The following is a 23,654-nucleotide window of genomic DNA, read 5'->3' as shown; positions in this document are numbered from 1 at the left end:
TGCGAACATTCCGGCTGGAAGATGGACTCACGTACTGAATATGGCCTTCCTTTCTGAATCGAGCGCGTCATGAATTGGATCCAACACAGGACGCATTTTGGTATATTCCTTCTTGTGGAGAGAGGATCTCGAGACCCAACAGAACCCTGTGATATCAACCGCTGGCCTTACGTCTTTACTGGAGAAGAGTCGTCATCTCAGAAAATGAAGATGGCTTCGCAGCTTGGCACTTGGGCTGGAGCCACTTGAAAGCCCAGAGCGAAAGGGAAAAGGAAGCTTCCCAAGACCTGTCTTCTCTCCAAACCACGCCAGCGCACGGGGCTCGTCACACTCCTCGTGGCGCTGCAGGCGGTAGGCAGTGGACGGCAGCCGGCCGCTGGCCGGTCAGAGATGGCTGTAGACCCAGCAGGGCCCATCGGCGGCCTGCCCTTGAGCCGCTACCCACTTCCCTCTGGTGGGTGACGTGCAGTCCTCTCCCAAACGACAGCAGACCTCAGGAAACGCTCCACCCGAGAGCAACTTCTGCACACTGTCTCCTGCCAGGATCCCGCCGGAGACGTCCGGACGACTCTTAATGGCTCCGTAACATCAAATCCCGCTTCTCGAGACCATGACAGTGAGCCTCACTCCGCTGTGAGCAGATGTGGGTTGTGATTAAGAAAGCCCGCACCACCTCGGACACTCAGGCCTGCCGGGAAGGCCAGCTTTGCATACAGCTGTGCCAGCTCTGAACCCGCGGCACCTGGCGCGTCCTGAAGGACGGCGCGCTTGCTCATGCCAAGTGGAGACACGCACATAATGAGGACAGACAGCCACGCTGGGTCGTAATCAGTCAGCCGGATGTCTGAATTTTAATGCAAAAGTCCTTCTTCAGGCGTTGTGAATTTTCAGTGCCAAATGGGTAGAAAATGGCAGTGATTTGGCCTTGGTGCTGCGGAGCACCTGGATTCATTCGGTCGCGCAGCAGGCCCACAAATGTTTATTGAGTGCTTTGGTGTCGACGGGATTCTCTTAAGCAACAAATAATAGGACGCCAGGCTGCAGTAGCCCGAGCAGTGGCCACCGAGGTACCAGAAGCCCAGAGGCGCTGGTGATGGACACGGGCTGTCGACGTCCACCTTTCCTTTATGGTGGCTCTGGTCGTCACGGCTACCACACACACTCAATAGGCACACTTGACACCAGAAGCAGGAGAGCCAAGGACCAGGCTACCAGCAACTGCCCAGTCATCAGGAAATCAAAACCGTTCCCAGAGCACCTCCCCAGATCTGGTGGCCTGAACTCGACCGTGGGTCCAACCCCAGCTCTGAGGAAGGCACTTCCAGGTCCAGCTTCCGGAGGGGAAGCAGGATGGAAGACGGGTACCACCTGGCGGTTCTGGGCTCAGTCTGTGTCGGGCACCCTCCTGGTACTCAAGCACCCCACCGCAAGAGCGCCAGCCTCACGGAGGGTACAGCTCAGAGGGACGGCGCGGGTAGCAGAAGGGAGACGTAAAGGAAGCCCGCGTGTGGTCAGGTGGGGTCCCAGGCTTAGCAGGCTGTTAGTTACTTCTCAGGAGGTCAGTGGGGCTGAGCAAGGACAGACGCCAGCAGGACTCGTAAGGAACAGGGAGGAAGAACCTGCAGACGTCGAGGGCACCCTGAAATCTGCTCATCTGGGGACAGAGAAGTGAAGCTGGGCTTTCTATTCTTGAACTCGTCAACTTAGAGTATCAAGAAATCTTTCCGTGATTTCTAGATTTCTAGAAACCCTCGGGAATTCACCTGTGGACTCTTTGCGACCGGTGGACTTTGTGTGGCGTCTTCAGTGTCCTCCCACCTGACTTATCAGATTGGGTGGGGCCAGTGGGAAGTCCAGGTCTCCAGCAGGAGGGAAGTGGCCGTCACACGGTCCGAGTGGTGGGAGCCGCCCGGGCAGAGGTGCCCAGGAATGAGAAAGGGGAGGCAGCAGAGGGCATCCGGACTCGCTGGGTCAGGGGCGTGAGGCTCCAGGATTCCAGGCAGGTGGCATGGTGCTGCAGGGGCCGCACCCAAGCCAGACCCAGGCACCGAGAACACACCTGGGGACAGGGCATGACCGCCCGTGGGCGTCAGGGAGGGGCGGGGACTGTGGCGGACAGCACCGTGGGAGCCCTTGCCCAGGAGAGCCCTGCCCCAGGGTGGCTCGGCTTTCCATCGAGTCCAAACCTGATGTCTGGGTTTCCATATAAAACCTCCTTATTGGTAAGTATTGGCACTCCAGTTATTAAACGTAGGAAATGAGTAGGAAATGCAACAGAGCCCGCAGGTCAGCTTCCGTGCACAAGCTACAGGTCGGCCTATGAGTCAAACCGCTTTCAGGATTCCTTAGGGTCAGTGGCGGGAAAGCTAAGCTCCTTCCTCGAGCAGGGGACGGGCAGCCAGCAATCAGGATGCACCAGAGAAGGCCTGCCCCCTCGCTGAGCCGAGGCTGGCACCTGCAGAGGCAGCCCTTGTGGGCAGGGTATCTGCATGGGTGGGAATAAGGCATCCCCAGAACCAAACGCCAGGCCACCCTCACTGAGGACCAGGGCCCTGCCTTGGTTCATCCCGCCAGGGTGGCACTGTTCCCGTCTGTGATGATTCGAGTCTGTGATGATTCGAGTGTTCGGTTTTGTCTTTCCCTTAGGAAGCACATGGGTTCTCTTTGCATAGACTCTGTTTTAATCGGCTATTTCACTGCTGTGACTAAATGATCTGACCAGCACAATTATGGAGGAGGAAAGGTCTATTTGAGGGCTCATGGTTTTAGAGGTCTCAGTCCACAGAAGGCCGGCTCCATTCCTCGGGGCCCCAGGTGAGGCTGGACATCATGGCAGGAGAGCGTGGCAGAGGGAAGCAGCTCACAACATCAGGAAGCAGAGAGAGAGACTCCACTCTCCAGATATAAATATATACCCACAGCCACGCCCCAGGCCCACCTCCTCCAGCCACACCTACCACCCAGTTAACCCCATCAGGGACCAGTGCACTGACTGGGTTAGGACTCACCACCCAGTCCTTTCTCCTCTGCACCTTCCTGCATTGGCTCACCTGAGCTCAGGGGACACCTGGCATCCACACTGTAACAGACTCCTTACCCCAGTACAACCCCCGATCCCTTCTAAACGGGAGCGAAGAACCCACAGGGGGAGGGGCTGCTTCCGATGGATCTGGTTGAAGCAGGCCCAACGTTTCCACGTCAGTTCTTCCCGGCTGTCGCTCTGGTGCCATCGCCACGCTTCTCACTGCAGGGCGCACGCTTCACGGCGGCTTGCTTGACGCTCTTCTGTAAATCTCTGTGTGCGTGCTCATCTTGAGAGGACGTCCCCTCACCACTTGTGCCCGGTAACTTTTGGTGTGTGGCACGTCTCGTGCTGGAGGGCTTACCCAACAAAACCGCATGGCCGTGCGCGGTTCTGTGTGGGGCTGGGAGGTTCCCCTGCCCAGCCTGGCTCAGTTGGAGCTGGAGTCCAGACGCCTGTCTGCTGTCTGATGGTCGGCAGACTAAGAGTCCAGGAGGATCTAAGCGGAGATCCTGGTTCTGCTCCTCACCACCCTCGGCCATGGTGGGCTTGGTGTCCACAGAGCCACAAGTCCCAAGCACGACTCCTCCAAGCCTCTTGCTGTGTGCCATCTGCTAATCTCTGTAGACATGCTGGGGAAAGGGACCACTTCTTAAGCAGATGGAAAGTCAGCCACTGCAAAGGGGTGGCACAGGAGGAAAGGAAGAACGCAAGCAGAGGAGGGAAAACTGGTGTCCCTGACGGGTAACACACGAAGTAAAATCAACCAGCACGGCAAGACCACTCTTGCTAGTCAAGTGAGGGAGCTTCAAACCGCCCTCTCACCTCCCAGGGACCCGCACCCGCCACACCAGGAAGTGCGCTCTGGGTCTCCAGGTGAGGCTGCTGACCTAGGGAAGCTCTGGCCTCGGGCCTGACTTAGACCTGGGTTCTGCTGGAGGAGGGGCCGGGAGGCTGGGGGACGTTTCACATTTCATTCCCGGTCTCCTGCGTGTCTAGCTTTCTTGATTCCGTCATTGGCAAGAACAAAGTAATTTGAAAGGGCTGATATTGTAAGCTATCTAAAAGTACGAACCTCCTCTGATTGCTTACTTCCTCACCTCCTCTAAAGCTCATGGGTGAAAATCTGTGTTCTCGTAGCTCAGGCGCCTGTGTGAGTGGCCACGCGCAGAGCGGATGACCTGCAAGCGTTCTCTGATCATCAAAGCCGAGTGCCTCTAAGCCGTCCAGGGGACTCTGCGGAACCGCCATGCTAGCTGTGGTCGGGGCACGCTGTGTGCCCGTGTGCGCGTCAGGCCGAACCCCACTTACGGTACAACCGATACCTGTTAATCAAAAGCAAAACGAAAGAATGAAAACGAATAGCCATGCTGGCTGACTGGCAGTGCACAGGGGGAAGGAAGCCCGTGACCGTCGGTCTCCAGTTCTCCAGGGCTCGGTGGGCAAAGGCAGACTTTCCAGAAATGCATGATGCAGTTCTGCCAAGTTACAAAAATAGCCAGGCAAGAAATCATTCCACCATTTCAAACACACACAGATGGAATTAGATCTGAGGGCTCTGTGATCATGGGCTACACATTGAATCTTCACATGAAAGTCAAGCTGTGTTTTCTGAAATCCAATTAATCACAACAGCGCTGAAGGGCCAGTCTCCCCCGAGCCGGCGTGAGCACTCGGTCGGTCTTACATCACCTTGTCCTCTCGAGTCATCGAACATCTGCGCCCAGGCTCACAGTGTCGCGAGGCAGGTGCGTCCTGCACCAGGAGCCAGGACCCCCTGCGCCCCTCATCCTGCGGAGCCCGGTCTCTGAGCTGTCTCCCCTCAGCCTCGGCGACATCCTAATCAAATAAGAAAACAGCATGTCTCAGGCCCCAGGTGAGCTGAGGGCTGGGGACACTTCCACCCAGGCTCACATCAATTTTTATAGATCCGAATGTCCTGCGAGATTTTGAGTGCCCTCTTCTCTCTCCCTTGTCTGAAATCTCCATCAGCCCCAAGGGCTTCTCCCCGGGAGTTTGAACTTTCCTTTAATCTAATCCATTTAGAAAATGACTCAGAATTTATTGAATAAAGTAGAGAAAATTGATACCTTTTCATTAGGCTGACAAAGTCTTTTCCACTGCTGGCATCTGAAATGTGTTTTCTATTTAAATTTTATTTATATCAATCTTCTCTAGTGGGAGTGAGATTAAAATGAAAGACCTTACAATCAGCACACCACTTTCCCATTACCGCTAAGACTGTGAGCACTAGTTTTGCAAACAAACTTGATGCCAGGAATTTTCTGGGCATAATTTAATATTCGGGATCAGTTGCAAAGTGGAATAAACCAAAAGTGATATTTAATATATCAATAACTATGAAAGTGATTACTTTACATATGAAAATAGGAAAGGGTACTTAACTGACATTATTTGATTATGGTAAATCTGTAGGAACACTAGAAAAAACTATATTATGAATCTAATAACACTCTCATGAAGTACTTTTTAAAATTGGGCAAGTGTTTATAAAGCAATATATTCCTCCAGGGAGCCATTTCTAAAGTTCCAGGAAAACACTTTCAGATGTACCAACATGCCTCTACCAAGTGGGATCCTGGGCGATGTCTTTCTCCCTTTGATATTTACCTGTGTGTCCTGAGTGTTAGAAAATAATATACGTTACTTTTAGAATGGGGGAGGAGAATTTTAAAGTCTTCTATGGTTGGTGAAAAGAAGAACACCAGAAATATTTGCACCTCTATAAAATTGAAGTGTCTATCCAGCATGCACTTCAGGGCTGCTCTTCAGTCTTATGAATGTTGAAGGTTGAACTTGAAGATACAGGGATAGGCAGTGCATGTATTTAAAAAGTGTGGTTCCTCCTAACCACTTATTATATCAGGTGCCACAAATGCAGAAACACATCTGCTGCAGTTAATTCTAGAATAAAGGCTTCCCTTCAGTCAAAGCAAGGCCAGCACCCAGCGCTGGGCTTCGGGGACAGACTCCAGGATGGAGTCTGCAGGTGGCGCGGCGTGAAGTAAGCCCAGACTCCAGCCCGGGTCCAGCCCGAGAGGAACCAGGAGAGCTCCCCGTGCTGAGCAAGCTTCCTGGGAATTCCCCGTCCCCGGTGCAGACGGCCGTGGTCAAAGTACCTGTGTCTGAGCAGACGGCTTGGAACAGCCCAAGGAGGAAATGTCTTTCTCGACTCCTCTCGACGTGGGTGTGAAGCTGGCTTAACGTACTTACTTAGCTTAATAGGCGATCATTTTAGTTACCCCCATGGTGATGTTGTCTCATCAATAAGGAGCTCTGCTCCCCTGCCCTCCCTGCTTTTCATCCAGCTCAGATCCACCCACTGACGCCCTGAGACCACCTGAGTCTTTCTAGATGCCGCCGCCATCACTGTGTGTCTGATCTTTACATCCAGTGCAGCTCCTGCTGGAGACTCCAGGTCACTTACAGCAGGAACTGCGTCTCTTTATTTTATGTCCAGCACAGCAGTTAACCAATAGCTTTTGAATGCATAAAATACAACACTTGTCTCCAAAAGCCTTTGAGGAAAGTACCACTCACCCTGTGATTTTAAATCCTGCCTGTTGCACAACCCCCACCATCACCTACTCCCTTATTTAGGTAAAACTGCCTCTGCTTGAAAAGCCCTAGAACCGAAGTGTAGAATAAAAGCAAGGCTAGTCAATCCCAGCATGAGTTATTAATCCTATGTATGTCTTTGGAATATATCATAGAACCCAGAAGAAAATACATCTAATCTGTAAAAAACTTAATATCCCAGAATGAGCATAAACTTGCACCGCATAGGCGTTGACTCTGCAGGAAGGTAACGAGGCAGGCGCGTACCTGACCAGATGGTGGGCACACAGATAAAAATAGTAGGGAGGCCGTGTGCTGAGTGCGACCTTCAGTAGGCATCCTGCTACATCCTTGTTTCGTCTGAAATCCACAATGACCGCTGGCGTTTTTATGACTTCATGTGTAATCGAGGAGCCGAGTCCGGAGCTGAGCAACTTTCCCAAGCCATCCTCCCTGGAAGTGCCGGACTCTGTCAAGGCTGGAACCTCCAGCAGGGGCCTCCTGTCCTCGCGCAGGCCCGAGGGGCTGGACAGATCATAAACGCGTGCTCGGGGGAAGGTTTCAGCGCTCGGGAGCGTGTCCAGGGCCCTGGGTCTTCTCCTTGCTTTGATGAAGACACACACAGGAAGTCACTGCAGGTTCCGCGACCGCGATTCCAGCAACCTGCGCAGAGGAGGCCGGAGAGAGCCATCCTGCTCCTCGGATGGAGTTTGGCCACTGCTCGGAGTTGCGTGAGAGGGAGCCTCGCCTGAGGCCGCACCTTTGCCTGGCTGACGTGCCCAGCTCTGGGGATGTGGACGCAGCCGTGCTGGGCATGTAGCCGAGCGCCCCACCTCAGCAGCGAGCCCGGAGTGGGCGAGGCGTTGAAGAGCGGCCCTCGCTGCCCAGCGTGTGAAGAGCTGCCTCTTCTCCAGGAGAGGGACGTGCCCTGTGGACCGCGGGCTGCCCCGCGAGGGCACCGTCCTTTCCTTCCTGCTCCTGTTTGCCCTCTTTGTCCTCCGTAGACCACCTCTCTGGGCCGTCCGCACCCCTCACAGAAGGGCAGGGTGGTGCCTGCTGCCAGGAGCGCCCGCGCGGCACGGGGACCCTGGGTGGAGGCGGCATGTCCGAGGGCGGCACGCAGCGTTCCCTCTGGTGTGAGTGAGTGGTCTTCTCCTCGTCCCCGCCAGGCCCAGGCAGGACCCACGTGGAGGCCCGCGCCTCCTCCTCGGAAGGTCGTGGCCTTGACGGCCAGCCTGCCACTCGCTCCTGCCTTCTGCCCTCTGCTCCAGCGCCCTTCCATCACGTCTTCCTTTCGCACAGAATCCAGATTCCAGACTCTCCGGGGGCCGCATTCCCTCAAAGCATCAAGCCCAAGCGCCTTGCTGCGGGGACCGGCTTCCTCTTGCTGAGGCTCTGCTCCCCTCCTCTCCCCGGAGCCTGCTCCTTGGCTCCCTGGAGCGAACATGCTTTGCTCGTGTGCGCTGATTCACGTCCTTCACGCCACAGAGAAGCCTGGGCTGGCCTGCGAGCTTGGTGGGCGGGACCGTGCCCTGCTGGGCTTCCACTCTCCCTGGCTCCGCGGTTCCCCTGCCCACCTTTGGAATGGCAGAAGAGCCGGCGGCTCTGTTGCCTGCGGCCTGCGGCTGGTGCACTGAGCAGGCCCATGCTGATTGGCATCCTGCTGCATTACCACGGAGAATGCTGGCGACGGACAGCGGTTAGGAGGAGGAGAGGGCCTGCTGTGCCTCGGAGCCGCACACTCTCCTCTTACAGCCGCCCTTTGGCGAGGTTCTTGCAAGATCGGCCATCGCACGCGCTCGGCACGCTGACAGCAAATCCCAGAACCCAGGTCGGGGACCGTGCGGGTCCTCCTCTCAGAGGCTGCAGACAAGGGCAGCCGTTCTTCCAGGTGTGCGAAGCCCCTGCGGCAGCTGTGGGTCTACCTCAGGTTTCTCCCGGCTTCCAAAGCTTCACCGTGGTGACTCCTGTTAACGTTCCACAACTAATGGACTAAGCAACGCGCAGCGCGGCCCAGGAGGAAGCAAGCGCGGTGAACTCACTCTTGCCCCGATGTTTTTAAGGTTAATTTCACAAGAAAATAAACGTTTTTGTTTTACGCGGGTGCTTATGTGTGGCGTGAAATTTACTTTCGACACTCACGGCAGAGAGGATGCATTCGCTCGGCAGTCACGCCTTCGAGCTCTCTGAACACCGGGCAGGAAGCTGGAGTGAGGGACAGCGCGGGTTTCATGGGTCAGGGCCTGGATGCCAGTGTGGTTCCTGTGCTCCCCGCCTGGGAGCTTAGGGAGGTCACCTCCTGTGGGCCAGTTCCCGCACCTGCCAGTGAGTGCTTAGCAGCAGCACCTCGTAGGGACGGGAGGAGCCCGGGTACCTGCTGCTGGGACGTGCCAGCGGCAGTCAGCGCCGGTTGCCCTTTCCTTACTGCGTCGGCTATTGTGATTGGACATATTTAAGAATTATTTACGTTTTTATTCTTATGAGTATCTCCGTAAGAAAAAATCATGAAAACAGTTTAAATAGCATTGATGCACTGGCTCATTTTATTAAGTCTAACACATCATTCCTCTTCCAAAAATCTGAAGATTTTAGGTAGCCTCCAGTTTGGGAGAAGAGGGGGCACCTTTGAAATTCTCTTGTATAAAGTATTGCAGTGCCAGGCTCCTCGGTGGGGCACAGGCCTGTCATCCCGGCAACTCAGGAGGCCGAGGCAGGAGGATCGAGAGTTCAAAGCCAGCCTCGGCAACTTATTGAGGCCCTAAGCCATTCAGTGAGACCCTGTCTCTAAATAAAATACAGAATAGGGTTGGGGATGGGGCTCAGTGGCTGAGTTCAGTCCCTGGTACCAAAATGAATAGGTAAATAAAAAAATAAAAAGCATTGCAGTAAATACGTGTTGATCAGAAAATCGGGGTTGGAGACCCCCTTGACCTAGGACGTGAAGGGATATGGAGTAAGAGGACGTGAGGCAGAAGTCGGAAACCCAGTTGAAGGACCAGCGTGTTCAGGGCGGCTCAGCGGAGGAATGCAGGAGCTTCCGACACCCCGAGTTGTGCCGCGTCACCAGCCCGCTTGAGGCCGCTGTGATGTGACTTTCGGACGCTGTGAGCAGGACTGGGGTCTGCGCTCAGCCGTCCTCCCCACGCCTGGCCCGTGAGCAGGACCGGGGTCTGCGCTCAGCCGTCCCCCCACGCCTGGCCCGTGGGTGGGTTTGGAGGTGCGCTTCCTCTGCCGTCTGCATTTTCACTTGGGGACTTCAATGCCTAGGAGAACAGGAAACGGCCCTGAGCTAGCGACAAAGTAGGTCAGCCCAAGAGGAGAGAGCGGCGCCGAGGGACAGGGCCCTCAGGAGGACACGCCAGGGGCACAGCAGGTCCCCTGTGGGCCGCCTCCCTGGAAAGGAGGAGAGAGCAGAGTGAGACCCTGCTGGCGCCTGCCTCCCCTCCAGCCCAGCAGAGGCTTCCACTGCTCCCGCTGGCCCCGGAAGCAGCGGTGGACAGTCAGGAGGGCAAGAGGGGCCAGGAGGCGGTTTCCATGGAGCACCGGCCGAAGCGAGCTACGGCTGACAGGTTTTCCAGAACCTCTGCTGGAGCCGAGTGTCGTCTCCGCCTCCTGGAAGCTTCACAGGCCTCGCGGGTGCTGTTCCCCGGACGCGGGCCTCTCCTGTCTAACCTGGCCGCACGGTCAGCCAAGTCCTTCCACGGCGACCTCCGTCCCCTGCTCCACGCCCAGACGCAGAGCCTGCTAGTCGACTGAAAAAAGAAAAAGGGGAAGGGGAGGAAGCAGCACGACCAGCCTCCTCCTCGAGGAGGGCGTGTCTGGCCGGGTCCTGACCGCTGACCTTGGTCTGTGTGGAGCAAACTTCAAATCCCGCAGTCGCCCTTGAAACCCCTAAACTGGTGGCTTAGCTGTAGTGGACGCGGCAGGGTCCCTGCAGTCCTGCACAGCACTTGTGTCCAAAGCAAAGCCTTTGCTGGTCACTGAGTTCCAGGGGTCGGGAGACGGGCGTGGGGAAGCCCCATGCAGAGGACGTCGACGCCGGCCTGCTCTGGGCCAGCCGTCCAGTCCCTGCGGATGCAGGCGGGCTCCCCTGCTGCACGGACCCCTTTCCAGTCCCGTACAGACCCTCTGGGACGCTAATCCGTGTCCTGCGGCTTCTTCGTGACTGACGCCAGCATCGTGGCAGACACGCATCTTTGGAGGAGGCAGGGGGTGAGCCTCCAGGACCCGAGTGAGCGCCACAGCAGGGAAGGCCAGGGAACAGCACCGTCGGCCCCGCTGGGGTTGCCGAGGGAGGCCTGCGGGTTTGGCAGAGTCACCACCTTGAGGGGCTGCAGAGACCACCCCTGCTCGTGCAGAGATGGTTTTTCTTTCAGTGAATCAAGGAAGATGTGAGAGTCGATTTGTAAGGTGTGACTCTAATCATTGGTTTTAAAAAATCTCATTATCAGAAAACGTGCACTGTACATAAATGCACTAAGTTCACTGCCAGCTTCCTCATGTGGTCGTTCTTGATGTCACACTGAAGAGCGAGCCGTTTCATCCGGGGTTCAGCCTCTCAGGGATCCACCGAGGCTGCATCAAACTGCTGTGTCCACGACCCCTTTCAACCATGCTTTTGACTCTAGAGTATTTTGACTTACGATCACTCCTGAGTTCTGTTTTGTTTCTGTTTCTGTTTTGGACTGGCGAGTGAACCCACTGGTGCTTCATCACTGAGCCACATCACAGTCCTGTTCATGATTTAAATTTTGAGAAAGGGTCTCACTCAGTTGCTGAGGCTGGCCTTGAACTTGTGATCCTCCTGCCCCAGCCTCCCCCAGACCCGGCTCTTACACTTGATTTTTACTTTCCAACTTTGCTTTTGTCCTCTTAGTTCATTTTTCCTTTTGCTGGACACCTTGGGGAATCTCCAAGGCTGAGGGAGGCACCTGATGCTGGGTGGACACCGTGACCATTCCTAGGAGCTCATGCTCCTTCAGCTGCCTCACTGAAGGAAGTGGCCCCAGGTACCCAGTCTTCACACACTCACGACACACGTCCCTTGAGATCCCAGAGGTAAGTCTCCCCACTCCAGGGCGTTCGCCCGCAGGGGACGTGGGACAAGACACCATGTGTGGAAACCAGACAACGAAATCGTATTTGCATTATGAGACTGATACACGGAAATCTTATTTTCCCAAATAAGCTCTCTCAGCCGTCCAGGGAGACGAAGGCGAACCGAGTGCTCCCAAGAGCAGTAAGGCCCACGGAGGGAGGCCGCGCCTGCGCCCAGCCGCGCGGGTGGGCTGCCAACGCTTGTTCCCTGTTCTTCCGCAGCCTCCATAGTGATCGGGAAGTGGTGGTGCGAGATGGAGCCCTGCCTGGAGGGGGAGGAGTGCAAGACGCTGCCGGACAACTCCGGGTGGATGTGCGCCACGGGCAACAAGGTCAAGACCACGCGGGTGAGTGCGCGCTGCCGCGTCCCTCCTCGGCCGCCGCCCTCTCCCTGGCGCTGTGCACGCCGCGCCCAGAGGACGGCGTGAAGGAAGGGCTTCCCTTCAGAAACCCCCCGGCTGGTCCCCACGAGCCGGGTGTTCCTGTCGCGGGGGCCAGCCGGGGGTAGAGGAGCAGAGAGCAGCCCCTCGATGATCCCTCAGCACCCACGGTGCTCAGAAGGACGGTCAGAGGAGCGTCCCTCCCGGACCCCGGCGCTCTGCTGCCCAGGTCTCATCCACGGGCACTCATTTCTTAAAGGTGCCTTGAAGCGATTCTTTGATGATCTTTCAGAAAAGTTAAAAAGGTTTTTAGGAAGCGAATGATTTTCCTTGAATTTTCTGGTTAAATCGGGAGCTATCTTCAAAACAGCCACGTAGGGCAGGGTGTTCCACCCATCAGAACTGGTGGGCGGTAGTGGAGAGGCCGTTAGGCCAGCATTGACCCCTAGTGACTGACCGTCTGGAAGCCGAGGCAGGTGGGGGTGGGAGGAGCCCGGGACACTCACACTGTGACTCTCCCTCCACTAAAACCAAAGCACGCAACACCCTAACAACCAGGAGGGCGTCGCGCCCGAACCCTGAATATCAAGGGTGTGCGGCGTCTCTTAATTTGTTGGGGCATTTTTGAAAGCAGGCTCCACCAGTTTTAAATCACAGTATGTTGAACTTTGAGTTTGCCAAAAAGCTGACTGAAATTTAAAAGCGTGTCTCTGATTCCAACCCCTGTATCATGAATCTCCATCAACCTTCTTGGTATCATCTGTTCAATAAATCAAACTGGTTCAGGCAGCTTTGTGATGCAGAATACAAAAATAACGTCAGGCAAAGCTATCGAAAAGCTCGTTCCTACACATGAAACAGTGGAGACGGCGCCTGGAATTCAGTTGCCCGCACTGGCCACACTGGCCACACTGGCCCGTACGTGGCCACCTCTCCCTGGCCGGTGGCTGGCAGGGGTTTCCGAGCCCCTTTCTCGTTGAGGTGCATTGCCTGCGCCTGCGTGGCTCAGCGAGGTTGGCAGGTTTCATTTTGCTGGATCACCTGCAGAGAGTTCAGAACTGGGCGGGCTGGTGCCAGCCCCTCAGAAACCATTCCAAAGTCACTCCTGGGAGGTCCGTTTCCTCTGGGTTGCGTTTTGCCTGGAAGTGGTCCTACCAAGTACCTGGAGCTCCCTCACAATCAGGTTGTTTCCAGCTGCACTGAATCCGGCCTGACACCTGCGATCCCTTTCCCTGTGGTGAACCTGCTCCTGGTGTGCCCTCGCCAGGTCGCTATTTCCTCTTCCACTTGATAACTCATCGCCCTGCTCTCCCGCTGTCCCCAGACAGGAACCCATTAGAGAAAGAAGGCAAGTCGGGTTATTTCAGGATTCTCTCCGGGAGACTCCCGCAGTACCAAGCAGGAGACTCTCTGGAACACAGAGTCGAGACTCAAGAACAAACAAACAAACAAGAAAACAGGGAAAGAAATCAGAAACGGTCCCTGCTGCTCCTGTTGGTTGGTTGGTTGGTTGGTTGGTTGTGACCGTGTGACTTTCTTTCCTTTGGACTCTGTAGAGTCTATTTTAAAACCATCGGGCATATCACAAGTGCACCCTGGACATTTTCCAGCATCTCAGGGGTGCTGTGCAGAGTCGGATCCCAGCATGAAGGAAGCCACACCCACTCCTACTACCCCGGTGGCGCCCTGTGCCGGGAACTCCGTCGGGTCCTGTGGGTTTGAAAGGAGAGGCGGCACCTGCTCACATGCACGCACCCATTTCAAGCAGAGCCGTAAACGGGCAGCCGTTGGAGCTGCCTGGGCCTGGCTGGGAGTCCTCCAGTGCATCTCTAGAGAGGGAAAAGAGGACCCTGGAACAGAGGTGGCTTCTGCCCAAGGGACTCCAGTGCTGCCGGCCTTTTCTCCACTGACCTTCCCAAGAAACCCAAGACCAAGTAGGTAGTTCTAAACGCTAAGGCACCAAGTCAGCCTGATACCGATGCAGAAACCACGGATTCTACGCGTGCACAGGTCAGTGCCAGTGCTCGGGGCAAGGAGAGTAGATTCACGTTAACCTCTGTACACTGCGCTTCCTCCCTCCAGAGCACGCAGGTGCTCCTGCACATTTCAAGCATGCGCTCTAACAGTTTCCCCTTAAAATAGTTTGACTCATAGGTGTTTTTATTATTCTGCTCCATGGAGGGGAAAACCACCTCTTTTGCTGTTATGTGTAAGGTTGATGCAGAAAGCAAGCTTACTGGGAAAAAAAAACAGGAAAAACAACCTGGAGAAACACACCCAGATCATTCAAATGGCAGCTGAGTTTCCTTGCATGCTGGTGTTTTTAAAAGTCCCTCCATGTAGAAGTGATTGCCTGCAAGCTGCCTGGAATTCATTCTCTTTCCCTATAAAGTAAAAGACTGTCAAAGCCTTCCTACTTGGTAGGTTACCTCCACAATAATCATGGGAAGGCAAGATTCTCAGGAGTCCTTGACGTGTGGAGAAACCAAGGACGCCCCCGCGTGTGATTAACTTCACTTACCCCTATTTGTTTGGTCTGATTAGTGGTACCTGACAGCAGAATGCACTTCCACTCACTGTACTTGGCTGGAGCACAGCTTCTCATTTCCCTGGTTGAACATGATGCGGAGTCACACCCTTCGTGCAGTGACGCAAGTTCCTAGGGTCATGATGTCCACCTCATTCCACCATCCTTCCTGCCCCTGCCCCTTCCCACCCTCCCTCCCTCTGCCCTATCCAAAGTCCCTCCATTCATTCTCCCCTGTGGATCAGCATCCACACGTCAGAGAAAACGTTTGCCCTTTGGTCTTTAGTTCTTAGGGATTGCCGCTTTTCACTTAGCATGATAGTCTCCAGCTCCATCCATTTACCAGCAAATGCCATGATTTTCTTCTCCTTTAAGACTGAGTGATATTCCATTGTATATATGTACCACATTTTCTCTATCCTTCATCTGTTGAAGGGCGCCTAGGTTGGTTCCATAGCTCAGCTGTTGTGAGTTGAGCTGCGTGAACATTGATCTGCTGCATCACTGTAGTGTGCTGATTTTAGGTCCTTGGGTCTAGGCCGAGGAGTGGGACAGCTGGGTCACATGGTGGTTCCGCTCCAAGTGTTCTGAGGCCTCTCCACACTGCTTTCCAGAGTGGCCGCACTAATCTGCAGCCACTGCTCTGGTGTTAATCTTTAAGGAGCAGGGAGAGTGAACTTCAGTGTTTCATCCGAACAGTCAGGTTTCCCGGAATGCGGACTGGACTGGCCTGGGTGACAGGCCACCGTCTAAGGGAAAACCAAGGGGACTTTGGATCTGGGTGGCAGTGTAACACCAGGCGGGAAGGGGACTGTGGAGGTGGGAGGGCAAAGCTTCCCCAGTGGTTCTGGAAGAAGACCTGGGAAGAGAGGGAGGCCCCCAGTGCCGGGCACAGCAAGGAGCCAGCCTTCATCCTCGTTTCCCAAGCCGTCGGCAGGGCAGAGCCGGCAGCACACAGGCCCAGGCAGAAGGCACGGGGGCAAGCGTCACACCAGCGGGCAGCCCCGGCCTGCCAGCCTGCCTTGCTGGAACTCAGCAGCAAGACCAGCTTAACGCCCACTGGAGAGGCTTTCCTGAGGGCTGGGATTCCTCCTGGCCTTTCTTTCCTTTAGAACGGCACACTGGAGAGGTAGCGTACGCTGGGGAGACCTGGCCTGCGCTCGGAGGCCCCTGTGCCTGGGCATGCAGGGCAGTGGCTTGCATTAACAAGACAGGCTCCCTCAACAGCAGCATCCATTGTCTGAGCACAGGCAGAGGAAGGGGGTGAAGGGGAGGCAGTCAGAGGACACCTCCGCTGTGCCAGCTTGGAGGGCCGGTCTGTACCTGAAGGCCCTCAGTCCAGTGAGAAAGCCGACAGTGAGTGCCGTGGCCACTCGAGCTTCGGCCCCCAAAGGGCCTTGGCAAGCCTCCCACAACGCTGCCTTGTCGCTCCTGTCCACGTGAGCCTGACCGTCCAACACGGTCTGTCCACACTCTAGGGACTTCCTCCCGGTGGAGAGGGATTCCCCAAACCCCTGCCAATCCTAGGCTCAGTGGGTTTTGTACTGCTGAACGGCAGAGTCCCAGCTTTGACAGGTCAGGTTCTTCCAGCAGGTCTAAGACCAGCCCAGAGCCCCTGCCTTCGCCATCCCCCCTCCAGGCCACGTTGCATGAAGGACCTTTAGAGAGAAAGTCTTTAAGAAATAATATCCATTGTTATCGAGAAGGAAAAAGGCTTGACCACTTAGGAATGGATGTGAAAAGGCATGGAAAATACTGAGCGATTCAGAGAATGACCGATTCGCAGGGTCACAGTTATCCCCGGACGCAGGGAAGCCGCTCCTCTCTGGCAGTGAACCTGCTCAAGACCTGCTCTCTAAGCTCCGTGCACGGACACCTCAGGGACGTGCCGGGGTGACCCGCAGGCGGGGGTGGGAGAGAGATGAAGGAGGCGGCTTAGCTCAGCTCTGGAACTCACTTGCTCACTGCTTTGAATAAACCAAGTGTAAACCAAAGGCGATGAAGGGCGCAGGGGTCCGGAAGCCGGCACTGGAAGCATCTGTTGTCGACAGGGAGAGGCTAAGAAAATGAACGTGTGGACACCGTCCGCGTCCCGCTCCTGGCTGCCCACCTGTGCCGGGGACCCCTGTTGCTCCTGCCTGGCCCCCAGAGCTGTGAATGGCCTTCCACTCCTGGACCCAGCGTGGAGTCTGAGGTGGGAGAGTTGAGATGATGGGCCTAGAACCGCACGTGGAGCTCCTGCCCGTGAGTCGGCACCAGTGCCCAGCATGCCCAGCGTGCCCAGCGCAGCTCCTGGGGCTCCAGTGCTTCCGCACGTTTGAGCCGGGGACCCATGCTGGGCGGATCGGGTGGCATCGGCAGGGACAGGAGTCCGCTCTGTGTCCTTCAGCTGGCCCCTGAGGGGCAGTCCTAGCCCTTCAAGGGGGCCCGTGCTCCTGCACAGTTGGTCTGAGGAGCGATGCCTTCACCTCGGCCACCCGCAGGTCTCCCCGCAGGCCGAGGGACACGTTCAGGTTCTCACCGTCTCCGTGCAGACTGATGACATGGTTTGCAGTTCCGTACAAAATGAAAATGAGGCCCCCGCTCGGAAGCCACTGATGGGTGCAGGACAGCAGGACAGGACAGCAGGCCAAGCGTGGGCCCCTTTCAGGACGGGCCCTGTGCCGCAGGACAGCTTGCAGGCCCGCAAAGCCTGTCCTGGGAGACCAAGCGAGGGCCCTCTCCTCCCCTGTGGCAAGAAGTGAGTTCAGGGCATGGACGGAAGTGCAGGGCCTGTGCCCTGTGTGCTCAGCCCAAGAGCAACTGCTCTCCACCGCGAGACGACTGTCCGCAGATCACCTGAGGCACCGCCTTGGAATCCGAGGTGTCCTCATTTCCTGCATGATCGCGTCCCTTGTCCCCCTGCGGAACCGCTGTCCCTGAAATGTCTGTCTTTCTTTGGTTTCAGATTCACCCGAGAACCTAACAGAAGCCTTTGCTATAGTGGAGGAAAATCAAGTGGTGGAAACACATTTTGAGAATTTAAAACATCTTACGCACTTACAAGCCAAATGGAGTTCCTTTGTGCACTTTGGTGGCCAGAGAGCGTCAGCGGGCAGCGGAGCATCCTGCAGGGAGCGGACTCGGCTTTGCCTCCGCGACGTGCTTTGGGATCCTGAAGGACGACCTGCTCTCTTCCCGCTTGGATCGGCAGTCACTTTGTACCATTTGAAATATATGTATCTGTATATATATATAATATTTTGAAATATCATATATTCTCTGGAGAAAGGAGCAGAACCACAGAGTGAGACGCCCAGTGTGCCCCTGAGTCTCCGATGTCTGTCGATTTCCCTCGGTTTGTCGTTTCTTTTTCCACTGGTGAGGAAGACGTGCCCTTTTGAGAACTCAGCGTGGCAGTGACCCTGGGAGGCGGCGGCAGGTGGACTGCAGGACTCTGAGGCCTCAAGGCCGCGCCGAGCTGGAGCCCCGTCCCCTCTGGATGGCCGGGCCCCACGGCGCCCTGCCGCCCTGCCCTCCGCGGCGCGACCTCAGCATGCAAGCTTGGCTTACGTGACCACACCTTATATTCAGCCGATAGACGGCGACCATGCTGACCGCGTCAGGAAAATGTCCTTAGCTCTGCTGGCTTCTCCGCAGGTCGACCGCAGGCATCGAGGGAGCTACTCTACCGCGCGGCTGGGACCGGCAGTCGTGGTGGGACGCGGTGCCCTAGTCATGAGCCCTGGACCTACAGAGGCCGGGCTGGTGCCGCTGCCCTGGCTGCAGAGCCGCCCGCTGAGCTCGTGCCCAGCCGCGCTGTGGCCCCCGGCGCTGACCATGGCGCCTCTCCCCGTGTGCACTCTGCTTGCCCCCGAGCGTTCGGGCCTCCCCGGTGGGGGAGCTGGGAAGGCGGTGGAAGCACCCAGGCCTCGGAAGGAGCTGTGAGCAGGCTGGGCAGCCCAATAAAGTGGTGAACGGCTCCTTTCTACCCAGCGTGCTCCTGCCTGTGCTTCTTAGCGACGCGCCCTCACCAAACGCAGGCCCCAAGCCACACAGAGCCCGGCCTCGGGCTGCCCCCATCACGCCTGGCCTTCTGAAGGCTGGAGACTGGTCACCACGGCATCAGTGGCCTCCTCCCGTGAGGTGAGAGGTCAGACCACAGGCACTTCCCCAGGGGCCCCGGGACACTGCACAGGGCTCACCCCCGAGAAGGTCCTGCTCATGAGGAGGGAAGGCCCACCTAGGCCTGGCTCTGCCCTGAGACCACTGGGCACTCATGCCCTCTGCCCAGCATGGCCAGGCTCTGCCCTGAGACCACGGGGCACTCACGCCCTCTCACCGGCATGGCCTGGCTCTGCCCTTAGACCACGGGGCACTCACGCCCTCTGCCCGGCATGGCCAGGCTCTGCCCTGAGACCACGGGGCACTCACGCCCTCCGCCCAGCATGGCCAGGCTCTGCCCTGAGACCACGGGACACTCACGCCCTCTCACCAGCACGGCCAGGCTCTGCACTTAGACCACGGGGCACTCACGCCCTCTCACCAGCACGGCCAGGCTCTGCACTTAGACCACGGGGCACTCACGCCCTCTCACCAGCACGGCCAGGCTCTGCACTTAGACCACGGGGCACTCACGCCCTCCGCCCAGCATGGCCAGGCTCTGCCCTTAGACCACGGGGCACTCACGTCCTCTCATCAACATGGCCAGGCTCTGCCCTGAGACCACGGGGCACTCACGTCCTCTCACCGGCATGGCCAGGCTCTGCCCTGAGGCCACGGGGCACTCACGTCCTCTCACCGGCGTGGCCAGGCTCTGCCCTGAGACCACGGGGCACTCACGTCCTCTCACCAGCGTGGCCAGGCTCTGCCCTGAGGCCACGGGGCACTCATGTCCTCTCACCAGCGTGGCCAGGCTCTGCCCTGAGACCACGGGGCACTCACGTCCTCTCACCGGCGTGGCCAGGCTCTGCCCTGAGACCACGGGGCACTCACGCCCTCTCACCAGCATGGCCAGGCTCTGCCCTGAGGCCACGGGGCACTCACGTCCTCTCACCAGCGTGGCCAGGCTCTGCCCTGAGACCACGGGGCACTCACGTCCTCTCACCAGCGTGGCCAGGCTCTGTCCTTAGACCACGGGGCACTCGTCCTCTCGCCACCATGGCCAGGCTCTGCCCTGAGACCACGGGGCACTCACGCCCTCCGCCCGGCATGGCCTCACAAGCGGATCTGCTTTTCCCCCACCTGCCCTCGGGCATGTGTGTTGGTAGGTCCCAGGTTCTGGCCTTTTAAGACTAAACCCCAGCTGCAATCCAGAGGCGACTCCATCTTCAACAAAGGGGCCTGAGGCCTGTTTGAATGGGCCCACACTCCAGCCAGGAACAGAGTCTGTGCCTAGAGGCCTCTGAAAGCCCCAGAGATGGAGCCAGATTGAAAACCTCAGCTTCCCCGACTTCCACAGGTATCCCCGACTTCCACAGGTATCCCCGACTTCCACAGGTATTCTGAGTTCCACAGGTATCCCCGACTTCCACAGGTATCCCCGAGTTCCACAGGTATCCCTGACTTCCACAGGTATCCCCGACTTCCACAGGTATCCCCGACTTCCACAGGTATCCCCGAGTTCCACAGGTATCCCTGACTTCCACAGGTATCCCCGACTTCCACAGGTATCCCCGACTTCCACAGGTATCCCCGAGTTCCACAGGTATCCCCCGACTTCCACAGGTATCCCCGAGTTCCACAGGTATCCCCCGACTTCCACAGGTATCCCCGACTTCCACAGGTATCCCCGACTTCCACAGGTATCCCCGAGTTCCACAGGTATCCCCCGACTTCCACAGGTATCCCCGACTTCCACAGGTATCCCCGACTTCCACAGGTATCCCCCGACTTCCACAGGTATCCCCGAGTTCCACAGGTATCCCCGACTTCCACAGGTATCCCCGACTTCCACAGGTATCCCCCGACTTCCACAGGCATCCCCGACTTCCACAGGTATCCCCGACTTCCACAGGTATTCCCGGAAGCTATCCGTGTTAGTCAGCTTTCCATCTCTGTGAAAAAGAGCCTGAGGAAAGCTGCTCAAAAGGAGGAAAGGTTGTTTTTGGCTCAGGGCTTCAGAGCTTCAGTCCAGTCTCTGGGCCCCGTGGCTGCTGGGCCTTGGTGAGGCACAGCATCATGGCGGGGAGCACGTGACGGGGCAGAGCTGCCCACCCCTGGAGGTCGGAAGCAGAGAGGAAGGAGCTGGGTGCCCACACACCCCTCCTGGGGCTGCCCCGTGTCCCCCTCCCTGGCCCAGGCCCACCTCCTGCAGTGACCACCACTTACCTAAAGCACCAGCAGCTGGGACCAAGCCGTCCACACAGGAGCTTTGGGGAGGTTCTGGATCCAAACAGTAGCATGAGGTTCACAGGCGCAAATCAGAATTTCCAGGATTCATACTGCGGATCCACAGTGACCTTTCATCTGTAAACGCTGGATTAAAATGGAAACCATAAACCCAGAGGATTTTCTCTAATCGTACATCTCAACGTGAAGGAAGAACTTCTGTAAGCAACACGTGTGGGAAATATTTTGAACAGAAATATCTGCTGGGGAACCGTCAGAGGCTGTAGTGCACCAAGAGGAGCGGTCTCTTCAAGAAAGGAGGGCAGGAGGGCGAAGGGAGGCCCGGTCCAGGGACCGGCCCTTGGCTCCTGGGAGCACACGCTGTGCGTCAGGGAGGTACTGCTAGGTGAGCACGAAATCTGCTTTGCCCTACCTTCGGTGTTTCAGGAAAACCAGAGCTCTAGGTGTTGGCAGGAAGTTTTCTGCCATTCCTGAAACCGGGTGAAGCGATTCTGTTTGAAAATGCTGCCTCATGATCAAGTCCCACCTTCTCTGACTTCATGATGGAAGCCACACATTCAGAGAAGGCCCGGGGGACACTGACCTCATGGTGGAAGCCACACATTCAGAGAAGGTCCAGGGAGGCTGACCTCATGGTGGAAGCCACATTCAGAGAAGGTTCATGGGAGGCTGACCTCACGGTGAAAGCCGCACATTCAGAGAAGGTCCATGGGAGGCTGACCTCACGGTGAAAGCCACACATTCGGAGAAGGTTTGGGGGACACTGACCTCATGGTGAAAGCCACACATTCCCCTGGACCTTCTCCGAATGTGTGGCTTTCACCAAGAGGTCAGTGTCCCCTGACCCTCTCCGAATGTGTGGCTTTCACCGTGAGGTCAGCCTCCCATGGACCTTCTCTGAATGTGGCTTCCACCATGAGGTCAGCCTCCCTGGACCTCCTCTGAATGTGGCTTCCACCATGAGGTCAGCCTCCTTGGACCTTCTCTGAATGGAAGTCCATGGAGAAGGGAGGAGTCTCTTCTCTTTCGTCAGACTCGCCTCACGGAGGCTCTGGCTGCTCGAGGGCCACGGTGCTCAGAGCCTCCTGTCCTGCGCCTGGTTCCTGGCTGTGAGTCAAGCCAGGCGCCGTCTGGAGGTCCCCACCTGTTAGCTCTCTTCCCGTTGATCAGTTCATGTGCGAGCCCCCCAGGAAAGTCCTCGGGAAGGGAACAGGGGAAAGAGCACTTCAGCGTCAGGTGGCCGTTCAGTAAGACGGTGCAGATATTGGCCACGCCGTCAAACCCGCTCGGATCCGTGCCTGGCCCTTGCACAGTGTGAGCCGTCTCGGTGCGTTTAACTGTAGCTCCAGCCTGGGCACTCGGAGGCTACCATCTGCCTGTTGGGTCTGCACGTTCATGGTTAACAACTCAGCTCCATATTTCTGGTAGAGAGAGCTCAGTGTGCGCGACCGATGCTGCCTTTGAGCTGTGCACCTCGCCGTAGCACAATCAGCGCACGTGCAAAGGCCTCTTCCGCAGCTGGGCTCTTGGCGCAGCGGGAGATGTGGCTCTCTCCTAAGCAGAGCTCTGTGCTCAGGGTCGAGCCCATCTGTTCCGTCTCGGGTGATTAGATGTGTCCACTAACAGAGCCGGCCAGCACCTGGAGCGGTTTATCACTGCCTTCCTTCTGTTATGGACAATGAAGAATGTTCCACCAACACACAGCACATCTTTTTCTGATTAAATCGAGTGTAACTTTCACAAAGCAATATAGTGGTTTTATAGTGCGATATATTGGCCACCTTGCCATTGCCACAGGTCCAGTGTCCATGGGGGAGGCCCACCACGTGCATCGCTCACGTGCGCGTGCGCGCCTCTGTCCAGGAGCCTGAATACCGTCTCAGCGTCTTGCCTTTAATTAAGCCTGACAGACCCATTCCAAAGGCCGTTACGTTGCTTGACGGGCATGCGCCGTGCTCTTCACCAGCTGTCCACTGTCTGAGTGGAAGATTCAGTGCTCAGTGGACTGCAGGCCTGCAGCCTCTCCTCTGTCGTAAACGCACGCGGTGGTGAGAGGCTCTGCAGAGCAGCGTCAGGATGGGCCACAGCCCCTGGCCCCGGGTGAGGCTGAGCCCAGAGCACAGTCTCGTTCGCCCTGCAGAGGGAGAAGGAGCCAGCATGCACTCACAGAGGGGCAGGGTCTCCGCTGAGTGCCCGGGGGGCTCCCCGGGGGAGCCCGAGGCACCCTGGAGTCCCGACTGCTCCTGCTCTTGGCCCACAGCTAGCTCTCTGTCGCCGATTTTGGATATTTAGGTAGTTTGCTTCATTTTTAAAAGGTATTAAACTTTCCTGTATTTGTTCTAGAAGATTGTTTCATTGTTAAAAATGAAGATAATAACTGTCCACTGACCCAGAAGTGGGGACCCGCCAGGACGGACGATGTCCATAGACGGGGACGGGGCTGGGCTGCCCAGCCTTCATCCCCCCCCCCACCGTGCAGAAAAGCCACTCCCCAGAGTAGACTCGCCACACTCGAGGAGCCTGGTGCCCGGGTGTCCCTGGGACGCAGGGCTTGGTGCACAGATAGGCCCTGAGGGGGTTGGCAGCAGCTTGCTGTGAACAGCCTGTTGAAGGAATCCTAACTGGTCCCAGGAAGGCTCCTCATCGGAGCTGGTGGGCTGCGCTCCTGTGGGATTGGCCAGTGGGAGGACGGCCTGCAGGACCAGGAGCCAGCATGGGT

General features: G+C 56.9%; 1 protein-coding gene across 1 annotated transcript in view; it reads left to right on the top strand.

Moving 5' to 3' along the window:
* Tafa1 (TAFA chemokine like family member 1) overlaps window positions 1–18,542 on the top strand; it is a 412,280-nt gene extending 393,738 nt beyond the window's left edge. The window contains exons 4-5 of the mRNA XM_047534840.1: window positions 11,921–12,045; window positions 17,553–18,542. Coding sequence (XP_047390796.1) covers window positions 11,921–12,045; window positions 17,553–17,570 — 143 coding nt within the window. The 3' untranslated portion in view covers window positions 17,571–18,542. The remainder of the gene's footprint in view (window positions 1–11,920; window positions 12,046–17,552) is intronic.
* The last annotated feature ends 5,112 nt before the right edge of the window (window positions 18,543–23,654 follow it).

This window comes from Sciurus carolinensis, chromosome 19 (genome assembly GCF_902686445.1).
Source record: "Sciurus carolinensis chromosome 19, mSciCar1.2, whole genome shotgun sequence".
Lineage (NCBI taxonomy): Eukaryota > Metazoa > Chordata > Mammalia > Rodentia > Sciuridae > Sciurus > Sciurus carolinensis.
The sequence above is the reverse complement of the archived record's forward strand: the minus strand, read 5'-3'. Positions and strand labels throughout refer to the sequence as shown.